Genomic DNA, 11897 nt, shown 5'->3' with positions numbered 1-11897 from the left:
AGCTTGTCGTGGCGATTCAACCCATTGGCCCCACCGCTTTTCATTTCTCTTCAAGATCGGCCGCCGTCGTCGGTCTCTTTGCCTTAATCTCAGCCAGGATTTTGTCAGCCCCCTCGCGAAGCAATTGAGACGCTGCATTTATTCCGAAAAGTTCGGCTTCCTCCTGGCTTGTTATCTTTTCGGTCATGTCAATCTCGGACTTTTCTTTGCCGTCTGTGCTGACAACCAGAGCTTTCAATTCAAGGACGGTCTGATCATCTCCATTCTCAACCCAGGTGGTTTCGACGCCTAAAGGAGCGCTGCATCCTCCTTCCAGAGTCCTTAACAAGCTACGTTCTGCCGCTGTGGCAAGATGAGTCTTTTGGTGATCAATCAAACTCAGCATTCTCTGCACTCGATCATCTCGCGACCGGTTTTCAACCCCAATAGCTCCTTGTCCGACCGCGTGTAGCATTCCTCCACTTTTAGAATCCAGGTACTGAGTAATTCGGTCCCCCAGACCAAGCCTAATAAGACCAGCAGCGGCGAGGATCAATGCATCAAAGGGCCCATCTTCGGCATCCAGTTTGGCCAACCTAGTCGGAACATTGCCTCTCACATCGACTACACGTAAATGAGGATACTTGAATGCGATCTGGGCAGTTCGTCGGATGGAGGATGTCCCAATGACCGAACCCGAAGGGAGATCTTCAATGTTGCAAGGCTTCCTGCCCGCTTTGACAACAAAGGCATCTCTGGGATCCTCTCGAGCCAGAACCGCGCCTATTTCACAGCCAGGTGGGAGTTGCGTTGGAACATCTGGGCCGTGATCAGCTTAGCTGGACCAACATCTGCCGACAAACCAACAAACCTTTCAGCGAGTGAACGAGGAAATCCAGTTGTCCTTCAACCATCAGCACTTCCAGTTCGTGCGTCCATAGATTCTTGACAGCCATGTCTTTGAAAGCAGTGATCTTGTCGATATCACCTGCCGCCGTATCGCGAGCCTTGATTGCATACACATTGTCGGGACATGTCGATGCTAAAGCCTTGACGACCAGGTCCGTCTGTATCAGAGCAAGCTTGGATTTTCTCGACCCGACATTGAACGTGGATCTCGATGTCTGGTCGTCGATGTTTGCCGCAGCATTTTCTCCTGGAACCACCGCAATAGTCGTCATTACAGCGGCGTTGAGGATTTCAAGAAACTTGCAGAATTACAAAACTCAAAAATCTTTTCGGCACCGACTATGGTCTCCTCCTCTACATAATCACGTGCCCGCCGGCGCTGGACCTCGGCAGCGGGTTGAATGCAAAGTCCCGACTTTGGGATCAGAACCTCGAATCGAGCATGTTCCATGACACCGACAAATACTTCCGAATCAGTAATCGCCCACCTGCACAACCCCGGATTTCTCATAAAACAAGTTCATTTTGATTCCCCCGCTTTCTTTCTCACCTTCACCTCCCCATCACTCTTGTCACATCCTCACCATGGGCTACACGGCCAAGGCTACCATTCCGCTTATCCCTCTGGCAAAGGACACCGTCCTTCTGCCCGGAGTCACCCTTCGAATCTCAGTATCAAACCGCGCCGATATACCCCTTCTCCTTTCATCAGCCTTCCAACGAGCTACCAAGTCAAAAACCGGAACCGCTCAACTCCCCATCGGCTGCGTCCCCTTGAATTCGCCCTTCCTCAGCCCCGACGGGAAGAAATTGCTCGACAGTTCGGAGAGAGAAAGCAGCCGCCATATTGACTATCCGGACGTAGATCCTGGCAAGGCAAGAAAGGACGATCTGTTCGGATATGGAACTCTAGCAAAGATAATCGGAGTTCAGGGTAGCTCCAATGTCGACCCATACCTGGTGGTAGAAGGAGTACAAAGACTCAAAATCGACAGGATCAGACATGAGAAGCCACACTTTGAGGCGGAAGTCACATTCTACGAAGATGAAGTGCCAGATCTCAACGATGGAGACCTCCGGGCCAGTTTCACACGACTCAAGCAGCGATCACGCGAGCTGCTCACCTTGCTTCGCCTTTCATCCCTCTTCCGACCGCCCTCAATGGTGCTGTCTCCTCTGATCGTTCGTCGATTTGAATTGTTCATAGCGAAGAAGGACCTTTCTCAAGCCGGTCAATTGGCCGACTTCATGACCGACATCGTGGAATCCAGTTTCGAAGAAAAGCTGCGCATCCTGAGCACTCTGGACGTACATGAAAGATTGGAACGTGTATTGGCCTTGCTCAACAAGCAAATAGCAGGCATCAACGGAAACATCAAGATTACATCCATCACGTCTACGACCCTGCCTTCGAATATTGGTGTGGACATATCCGATTTGAACCAAAGTCAGCGTGAAGCGCTAGCACGACGCGCCATGTCAGGACTCACTGGTATGACACCACCTGGTATCCCGGGGCCAAGTCGTGGAGAGGGCGATGAAGACAGCGAGGCCAACGAAGTTGAAGAGCTCAGAAAGAAGGTTGCCGAGGCTGGCCTGTCGCCCGAAGCGCAGAAAGTTGCAGAGCGGGAGTTGAGACGATTGAAGAAGATGAACCCTGCCAACGCGGAATATGGTGTGATTCGCACTTATGTGGAGAACCTTGTCGAAATTCCCTGGACAAAGGTAACCGATGATCAACTCGGCGCCGATACTTTGAAACGAGCTCGGAAACAGCTAGACGATGATCACTACGGGCTTGAGAAGATCAAGAAGCGATTGCTCGAATACCTAGCAGTCTTGAAGCTAAAACAATCAGTCAATGCCGATGTTGATCAACAAATTGCTCGACTCACCAAACAACTCACTCCCACACAAGAAGGCGAAGAAAAAGAGATCGAACAAATTCCTGATGATGAGAGGGATGCAGCCACCGCTAAGCTGCACGTGCTCAAATCAAAGCGAATGGTTGACAAGTCTCCCATCCTTCTCTTGGTCGGACCACCGGGTACTGGGAAAACCTCTCTCGCAAAATCAATCGCTTTGTCCCTGGGCAGGAAGTTCCACCGTATTTCTCTTGGCGGCGTTAGAGATGAAGCAGAAATCAGAGGCCACAGGAGAACTTATGTTGCTGCGATGCCGGGCCTGATCGTCAGTGGCTTGAAGAAGGTTGGTGTCGCCAATCCGGTGTTCCTCCTTGATGAAATCGACAAAATCAGCACAAACAACTTCCATGGTGACCCGTCAGCGGCAATGCTAGAGGTGCTTGATCCGGAGCAAAATCATAGCTTCAACGACCATTACGTCAACATTCCTATTGACCTCAGCAAGGTTCTTTTCATTGCAACTGCGAATACTCTGGATACCATTCCACCACCTCTCCTCGATCGAATGGAGACCATTCAGCTCTCTGGCTATACCACAATTGAAAAACGTCATATCGCAAAGCAACATCTCATCCCCAAACAGGTCCGGACAAATGGGCTCTCCGACGGACAAGTTGTCATCCCAGACGACGTGGTAGACACCATTATTACCTCATATACTCGCGAGTCTGGAGTCCGGAATCTTGAACGTGAGATTGGTTCCGTGTGCCGCTACAAAGCTGTACAGTATGCGGATGTTCGGGACACAAACGACGCGTCGAAATACAATCCAGTTGTTCGTGTGGATGAACTTGAAGACGTCCTCGGTATCGAACGATTCGAGGAAGAAATTGCAGAGAAGAAGTCAAGACCTGGCGTTGTTACTGGACTCGTGGCATACTCCTCCGGTGGCCAAGGCAGCATCTTGTTCATCGAAGTTGCCGACATGCCCGGCAAAGGCCGTGTCCAACTGACTGGAAAGCTGGGCGACGTGCTCAAAGAATCCGTCGAAGTCGCCTTGACCTGGGTGAAAGCCCATAGCTATGATCTCGGCCTCACACACGATCCAAACGAAGACATTATGGAAAAACGGGCCATCCACGTGCACTGCCCAGCTGGAGCTGTTCCAAAGGACGGTCCCAGCGCCGGACTTGCACATACCATTGCTTTGATCTCATTGTTTTCTGGCAAAGCTGTGCCTCCGCAAATCGCCATGACAGGTGAAGTCAGTCTGCGAGGCCGAGTCATGCCTGTCGGCGGCATTAAGGAGAAACTCATCGGTGCGCATCGCGCAGGCGTCAAGACTGTCTTGCTCCCGGCGCATAATCGCAAAGATGTCAAGGATGTCCCTGAGGAGGTCAAGAAGGACTTGCAAATCATCTACGTCAAGTAAGTAGTACCCTTGTCCATCTCTAGATGCTGGCTACCCTTGCCCTTTTATGCCGTTATTAACGATCGACTAATGACAGACACGTCTACGAAGCGCTCCGACATATCTGGCCAGGATCACATTGGGCGTCTGATCGGCACCTTGCCGAGGTCGAGAGTAGATTGTGATTTGGCATTTGTATATTTAGGTAGCAAGCGAACTTGTTTGGTTCTTAATACATATTCCTTCTTATCATGAAGTCACTCGCTCTATAATTCTTCCATCTTCCCCTCAAAGCTGCTGTCACCATCAAATTCATTCTCACACCCGCCGGAAAGTGATACTTTTGAGTTTTGAAGGAGATTTGCTGGTGTCGGTGTTACGCCTGCCCTGCCACACGCCGCCAGCAAAATGAAGCCGGTTGTTGATAGAATGTACATGCATTTTACAAGCCAGGCTAAAAAGCTTAATGTGCTGTACAAGCAAACCTAAGAACGCGGCACTTGCGATGATTGTCGCGACCCTTTCATGGCCCTGACATCGGGTTCGAATGAGTACCAGGTAGGCGCCCACTTTGTCTTACCCTGGAGTAAATCTTTGGCTTGCTGGGCGATTGATCTGCGATGGTCAAGGTTTGGATCCGTTCTTGTGTAGTTGTCGACGTCGGCGTATCGTGCCCTTTCTGCGAGGGCTTTCGCAGCGGTCCAATAAGTCTCATGGTCCCACCTAGAGTCCATTTTGTCAGTACTTACTATTTGCTATCTTCGCAGAGGATCGGGGTGCTATGTATGGGGGGATACGGGGGTGCACATACGGGCCCAGATCTGTGATTTCTTCCGGGTACACGAACGGTTTGGCGAGCAAGACCGTCATTTTCTTCTTGCTTGTAGGTCGGTAAAGCTCACCCTGTGTGTATCTATTTGGTGGATCTTTTCTTTGCACTTTTTGCTGGACGACTACACTTCGGACATGTAGAACGTCCACGTTGTATGCGTCTTTCAGGTAGGCTTTTAGGTGGAGCTTGCTGAAATGGAGAGGGACATCGAAGGCGGCGTATCGGGGACCAAGGTGAGGAGTGCGCATCAGGACGACAGCATCTTTCACGTCAGGGCTACAGCAAGCTTTTGTGAGCAGTAGGATCCAAATATCGGCTAAGAATACTCACAAGTATATTTGTTGCCGAAGTGCGAGAGGTACGTTGACCGAAGCGGAGAAATATCGAGCAGGATTCCTCACCAATCGAAGAAGAGCAGATTCATCGAGCATGTGGCCATTGGCATAGATGAATGATCTCACATCGTTTGAAACCTCACGAAGCTGGGGATGTCGGTCCATGAATTTGTTGAGGGTTTCCTCGTCGAGTTTCCACCACTCGAGTTTTCCATTCTCGTTCAATGTTTTGGCAATTGCTGCTCGCTCTCCCGGCGAAAACTTGAGATACGCTTCTCGACCAGTCTCCTGGGGAGCATCTCGTTCCTGGGATGTCTTTCCCTTCCGAGGATAGCTTTCAGCCAGATTGTTCTCATCTGCCTCGAGTTTGATCTCTCGTAGATCGCCCTCCTGAGTGCTTCCCTCTGGGCTGTTCTCCTGTACCTCAAGCTTGACCTGTTGTGGATTGTTCCCCCTAGTCTCGAGCTTAAATTTTTGTGGATGGTTATCCTGTACTTCGAGCCTGATCTTTGGTGGATCGGTCTCCTGAATGCTCTCTCCTAGATTTCTCCGCCGTGCCACGGACCTGTTCTCTTGACCGCTGTCCTCTTCGGGGCCATGCTCAAGATCGCTATTCACTTGAGGAAGGGTCTTTGCCGATGGAGGAATATGCCATGAAAGATTATTCCCTCGAAACCACTCGTCGACAGTACTTGCGTTGAACTTCCAAAACGACTTTTTCGACAGACCTTTTGTTGTCTTGATTCGTCTTTTCGCGTTCCATAGTCGAGGCCCATCTTTTTGTTCGATGGGCCGTAAGTTCCTAGTAATGAGGGTTGCCGGAAGGCGGGAGGGGCGAGGCATCTTCTGAAGCTGGCCACAGAGTGTAAGACAGCATTGATCTTCGATTGTAGAATCCCATTCCGAAGCGCCAGTTGCGAAGCGTCCAAACACGGAAACTTTCCCGAGGGCAGCCTTTAAGCAGACGACCCGCCAAAACATTTGTAGGTCTGCCGATGAATACTGACCAGTGGACACCCCAAAGCTACCCTTCCGTAAGCTCCTTGACGCCTAACTTCACGGTTGGTCCCTGCAACACTTGTGATCTTCGCCTTCACGATATATTTTGAACCTCCCTCTCCCGTCTTTGCTACCACACGCGATCCCTGACAATCAATTTCCGGTTTCCGCAGTCTGTTGGCCACTGACGGCCACCGAGGAAGATGGCGCAGGACGAGAAGAAGCCAACAGCCGCAGAGAAGGGCAAGGGCAAGGCAGAGGATGTACCGATGTCAAATGGAGACAAACCCACTCCCGAGGGGAAAGAAGGCGATAAAAGGGCCAATGGAAAGGCTGAGGAGCCGGCGGTGGAAGAACTGAGCGAAGAGGATCAACAACTCAAGAGCGAACTGGAGATGCTTGTGGAAAGATTAAAAGAAGATGATACCAACTTATACAAGCCCGCAATGGACGCCATAAAGAACTTCATCAAAACTTCTACCTCTTCGATGACCGCGGTACCTAAACCTTTAAAGTTCCTCCGACCGCACTTCGACGACCTTGCCGCTCTCTACGACAAATGGCCTACAGGTTCCGACAGGGATTCGCTTGCCGACATGCTCTCGGTGTTGGGCATGACATATGGGGATGAAGATAAGTTGGAGACTCTGAAATTCAGATTACTATCAAAATCAGATGATTTGGGTTCCTGGGGTCACGAATACATCAGACATCTTGCTCTGGAGATCGGCCAAGAATACCAGAACCGTCTGACGGATGAAAGAGAAGTTGGAGACCTCACAGAACTGGCTCTGTCTTTGGTCCCATACTTTTTGAGCCACAATGCAGAAGCCGACGCTGTCGATCTTCTGAGCGAACTTGAGATGATCGAAGAAATTCCACGGTTCTTGGACGAAAATACTTTCGCCCGGGTTTGTTTGTATATGGTCAGCATGGTTAACCTTCTCCCCTACCCCGACGATGTTGCTTTCCTGAAAACAGCACATGACATCTACGTCAAATACAACAAGCTGGCTCAGGCCATGGTGGTGGCAATCAGACTGAATGATCACGAGCTCATACGACAAGATCTCGAATCGACAGATGACATGGCCTTGAAGAAACAATTGGCCTTCCTCATTGCTCGACAAAGAATATCACTAGATGTGCCATCCGAAAGCAAAGATGAGCAGGAGATCGCCGAATGCCTGGGCAACACTCAACTCCCCAACCATTTCAAAACCCTGGCCAAAGAATTGAACATCCTGGATCCCAAAGTTCCGGAGGATATCTATAAGACACACCTGGAAAGTGGCCGGGGCAGTTCCGCTGCGGCAGACTCAGCGAAGCATAATCTGGCCAGCGCATTCGTCAACGCCTTTGTCAATGCAGGCTTTGGCAGTGATAAATTGATGCTGGTGGAAGGCGAGCAACGACCATGGGTTTGGAAAACCAAAGACGATGGCATGCTCTCCACGACGGCATCACTGGGGATGCTCATGCAATGGGACGTGGAAGGCAGTCTGGACGTCATTGACCGATTCCAACAATTATCCGAAGACTCTATCAAGGCCGGGGCACTACTAGCCTACGGTGTTGTCAATTCAGGCGTGAAGACGGAAGGTGACCCTGTCCTTTCACTGCTTAGTGATGACGATGTTCTCCAAAGCGGGAAACCCTCGATGAGAATGGCAGCCATCATGGGCTTGGGACTGTCGTATGCGGGGTCGAACAGAGAGGATTTGCTGGATTATTTACTACCTATCGTTGAAGATAGTACTCTGGAAATGCAGCTCTCCGCTATGGCTGCCGTGTCTCTCGGCCTTGTCTTTGTCGGCTCTTCGAATCACCAGGTTGCCGAAGCCATTGCTGGTCAAATGATGGATGATGACCGCCAGAAGCAGTTGAAGGACAAGTGGGCGAGGTTTATGGCTCTAGGTCTGGCCCTCCTGTACTTCGGCAGGCAAGAGGAGGTCGATGTCATACTGGATATATTGAAGGCAATTGACCATCCCATGGCTATGCCCACGGCAACCCTTGCTTCCGTTTGTGCCTGGGCTGGTACTGGGGCCGTGCTCAAGTTACAGGAGCTCCTCCATATCTGCAATGATCATATTGAGGACAAGGAGGAAACAGTAGGCGAGCAGTTGGTCCAATCCTACGCTGTTCTCGGCCTGTCTCTGATTGCCATGGGTGAAGACGTTGGTCAAGATATGGTGCTACGTCAATTTGGCCATCTCATGCATTATGGAGAGGCAAACATTCGAAAAGCGGTGCCCCTGGCAATGGGACTGATCAGCCCTAGCAACCCTCAGATGAAGATTTACGACACGTTGTCACGGTACAGTCACGACAACGATAATGATGTCGCCATCAATGCGATTTTCGCAATGGGTTTGGTAGGAGCCGGTACGAACAACGCTCGTCTCGCACAATTGTTGAGACAGCTTGCTAGCTACTATCATCGGGATCAAAACTCCTTGTTCATGGTGCGAATTGCTCAAGGTCTTGTTCACATGGGCAAGGGTACCATGTCACTCAATCCGTTCCACGCCGATCGACAAGTTTTGTCAAGAGTTGCCGCAGCAGGCCTCCTTACGGTGCTTGTCTCTCTGATCGACTCGAAGCAATTCATCCTTGCGGAGGCACATTACCTGCTGTATTTTTTGGTCACGACAATGTATCCCAGATTCCTAGTCACTCTGGATGAAGACTTGAAACCTCTCACCGTCAATGTCAGGGTCGGTCAAGCTGTTGATGTTGTCGGAGCTGCTGGCCGACCACGAACTATCACCGGCTGGCAGACTCAAAGTACACCGGTGCTGTTGGCATATGGTGAGCGAGCTGAATTGGAAGATGAAGAATACATCTGTTTGAGCAGCAATTTGGAGGGCTTGGTCATTCTACGCAAGGTCAGTGGCATCTCGAATTTATTTTCAACGATGTTTTGCTAACCATCTTACAGAATCCAGAATGGGAAAGCACAAAATAACGGGCGTCATTGACATCTTCATCCACATGCGACGGAGGCAGGGGCATGGTCATGAAAGAAGGACTGTACAAGTATCATGGGTAATCTAGACTCGCACGGGGAAAGTCTCGCTGGAGACCACCATGGATGCAAGATATGGTGCGCATGAGCATGTCAATGGAATTTTTCTGAGACCATCAATGTCCTCTAAATATGCTCTTTGATCGGTTTCGGCAATTCGGGCAAATGCATCACCTTTAATAGTTAGAATTGCATCATCGGGTATTGGTTGACACTTTGTCTCGGAAACCGCAGCACACCTCATTTCAATCCCTACACCAATGCGCTGTCGTAGCTGACAAGATGCTGTAGCAGAGAGTGTCTTCAGCATCATGACTCCGCAGCGCATTCTTCTACTGTATCATTAAATTCCAGGAGAGGATAAGCACCGCTTACGCTCGCGAAACATGGCGCCTACCACTTTCAATCCACGCCTCACTGCCCTCGACTTCGATTCCAATCGCAGACGAAGACGTCGATCGCATGGCTCTCGTCCCGCCATTGGGGATGATGACTTTGATTTCATGGGCCAGGTCGCCGAAGGTATCATCGAACGGGATCGCATCAGGATGCGCAGGGAGGTCACGCGAGTGTTGAGCTTCGTCTGCGCCATTCTCAGTTGGTGTGATGCCTTTTTTCTGCTCTCTCCAGCAATACGCAAAGGGATACTAATTGTGATCAGCCTATGTGCCGGCTCCATTACCTCGTTCTCTCTCTACGGTTCGCGATTCTTGAAGGATTTGCATTACACTCAATTTCGAGTTAATGCTGTATCGATAACTGCTGAATTGGCCATGTATCTGCCCGTCCCATTCTTTGGCTACCTTTGCGATCGATATTCGCCTCCACCACTATCTTTCCTCTCGTCCATTCTCTTTGGCGCCGGGTATCTTCTGGCCGCATACACATATAAAGCGGGACCGCCTCCGGACGTTACAAGACAGGAGCACGGATGGCCATTTGGGATTATGGTACTGGCATTTATTGGAGTTGGCGCGGGGACAAGTTGTATGTATCTGTCTGCCGTTGCCACCTGTGCAAAAAACTTTTCAAAATCGAAATATCGCGGCTTCATGCTGGCGGTCCCAATCGCCGCATTTGGTCTTAGTGGAATGTGGGAGAGTCAGGTTGGAGCCCATCTCCTATATCAGAAATTACCCAACGGACACAAGGGTGAAGTCGATGTCTTCAAATATTTTATCTTCCTCGCGGGAACGTTGATTGGAGTTGGTCTCCTCGGGACACTTGGATTGCAAATCGTCGACGAAGAAGAGCTCATCGACCACGGCGTTGAGGCTCTCGAGCAAAGCGGTCTTTTGGACGAGAGCGAATTCTACCGCGATTCTCGTGCCCCAACACCCATCAACTACGGAAGCATTGACAATGCTGATCATTCTGGGTCAGGCACTGCTACAGACTCTGGTATGGATTCGGAGAACGAAATGGACCTTTCTGAATCCCAACTTCTCAAGAAACGTGAGCAGGAACACCGGTTACGAAAGAAGAAATGGTGGCTCTTGAACCACGCTACTCACACTTTTCTCACCGATCGGACCATGTGGCTTTTGGCAGCCGGATTCTTCCTCGTCACCGGGCCCGGCGAAGCATATATCAACAACCTCGGCACTATCATTCCAACTCTCACACCGAAGAACTATTTCGACCTCACGAGCCCGCCAGCCGGCCACGCTTCGACACATGTGAGCATCGTCGCATTGGCATCCACGGCCGCGCGCCTCTTCACGGGGACATTATCTGACCTATTCGCACCACCTTCCCAGCCTGAGAACCCACCATCCAGACGTGTCCACTTCTCACGCCTAGTCCTTCTTCTCCCCTCAGCATTCCTCCTGCTCCTGGCCTTCCTGAACCTCGCGCTCCCATTCCTCACGCCGACAACACCAAGCTTGTTCCTTTTGTCATCGGCACTACTCGGACTCGGCTATGGTGCATCTTTCTCTCTAGTCCCCATTATCATTTCTGTGGTCTGGGACGTCGAGAATTTTGCGACAAACTGGGGCGTCGTGGCCATGATGCCCGCCGGCGGTGCTGCTGTCTGGAGTCTCGTTTACTCCGCGGGATACTCTCGTGCCGCGCTCGGTCGTGACCATGATGGAGGTATTGGAATCGGACCGGACCCTGGCCTCGATGAAGGCGAGTGCAGAGGCTACGCATGCTTCGCCGGCTGGGCTTGGGGCTGCGCCGCCAGTGTCGCGGTCGCTATTGTCCTGTGGTGCTTTGCGTGGAGAGTCTGGAGGAAGAGAAACGTCGTCGTGTAGAATTCGACCTCGATTGCAGAAGAGGACGACGTTGTCGTTGTTGAGGTTCGAGTCATCCTCCATCTGTCGTGAGCGCGACAGTCGAGGGCAACTCAATACCGCGATGTCCACATTCGACTGCACTAGCATGGTTCTATGTTTTGCTTCTTACTTCTTGGATGCTTTTCCCTCAACATATATATACGTACTGACACGGCCTGCTTGTAGAGATCGAATTGGCTCAATGGCGATCATGGCGACGGTGTTCCGGGTGTGATATCACTTAGCGGTCAGTTTAG

The 11897-nt window shown here is 50.8% G+C and overlaps 5 protein-coding genes across 5 annotated transcripts; 3 read left to right on the top strand and 2 right to left on the bottom strand.

The window, feature by feature from the left end:
• Nucleotides 1-40: 40 nt before the first annotated feature.
• On the bottom strand, nucleotides 41-1160 carry Z518_03008 (porphobilinogen deaminase; the record flags this gene model as incomplete). Its single annotated transcript, XM_013420034.1, has 2 exons — nucleotides 41-798; nucleotides 851-1160. The coding sequence occupies 2 exons, from the start codon at nucleotides 1158-1160 to the stop codon at nucleotides 41-43; spliced, it is 1068 nt and encodes a 355-aa protein (XP_013275488.1).
• A 313-nt stretch (nucleotides 1161-1473) lies between these two features.
• On the top strand, nucleotides 1474-4185 carry Z518_03007 (ATP-dependent protease La; the record flags this gene model as incomplete). The annotated part of the gene is made up of 1 exon (XM_013420033.1): nucleotides 1474-4185. The coding sequence occupies one exon, from the start codon at nucleotides 1474-1476 to the stop codon at nucleotides 4183-4185; it is 2712 nt and encodes a 903-aa protein (XP_013275487.1).
• Nucleotides 4186-4649: 464 nt separating this feature from the next.
• On the bottom strand, nucleotides 4650-6174 carry Z518_03006 (uncharacterized protein; the record flags this gene model as incomplete). The annotated part of the gene is made up of 3 exons (XM_013420032.1): nucleotides 4650-4887; nucleotides 4976-5272; nucleotides 5327-6174. 3 exons carry the CDS (start codon nucleotides 6172-6174, stop codon nucleotides 4650-4652), a joined length of 1383 nt encoding a protein of 460 aa, XP_013275486.1.
• A 359-nt stretch (nucleotides 6175-6533) lies between these two features.
• Z518_03005 (uncharacterized protein) lies at nucleotides 6534-9263 on the top strand (the record flags this gene model as incomplete). The annotated part of the gene is made up of 1 exon (XM_013420031.1): nucleotides 6534-9263. The coding sequence occupies one exon, from the start codon at nucleotides 6534-6536 to the stop codon at nucleotides 9261-9263; it is 2730 nt and encodes a 909-aa protein (XP_013275485.1).
• Nucleotides 9264-9747: 484 nt separating this feature from the next.
• On the top strand, nucleotides 9748-11619 carry Z518_03004 (uncharacterized protein; the record flags this gene model as incomplete). The annotated part of the gene is made up of 2 exons (XM_013420030.1): nucleotides 9748-9962; nucleotides 10023-11619. 2 exons carry the CDS (start codon nucleotides 9748-9750, stop codon nucleotides 11617-11619), a joined length of 1812 nt encoding a protein of 603 aa, XP_013275484.1.
• Nucleotides 11620-11897: the final 278 nt, after the last annotated feature.

Source organism: Rhinocladiella mackenziei, assembly GCF_000835555.1.
Source record: "Rhinocladiella mackenziei CBS 650.93 unplaced genomic scaffold supercont1.2, whole genome shotgun sequence".
NCBI classification, from domain to species: domain Eukaryota; kingdom Fungi; phylum Ascomycota; class Eurotiomycetes; order Chaetothyriales; family Herpotrichiellaceae; genus Rhinocladiella; species Rhinocladiella mackenziei.
This window is presented reverse-complemented; position numbering and strand designations above follow the sequence as displayed.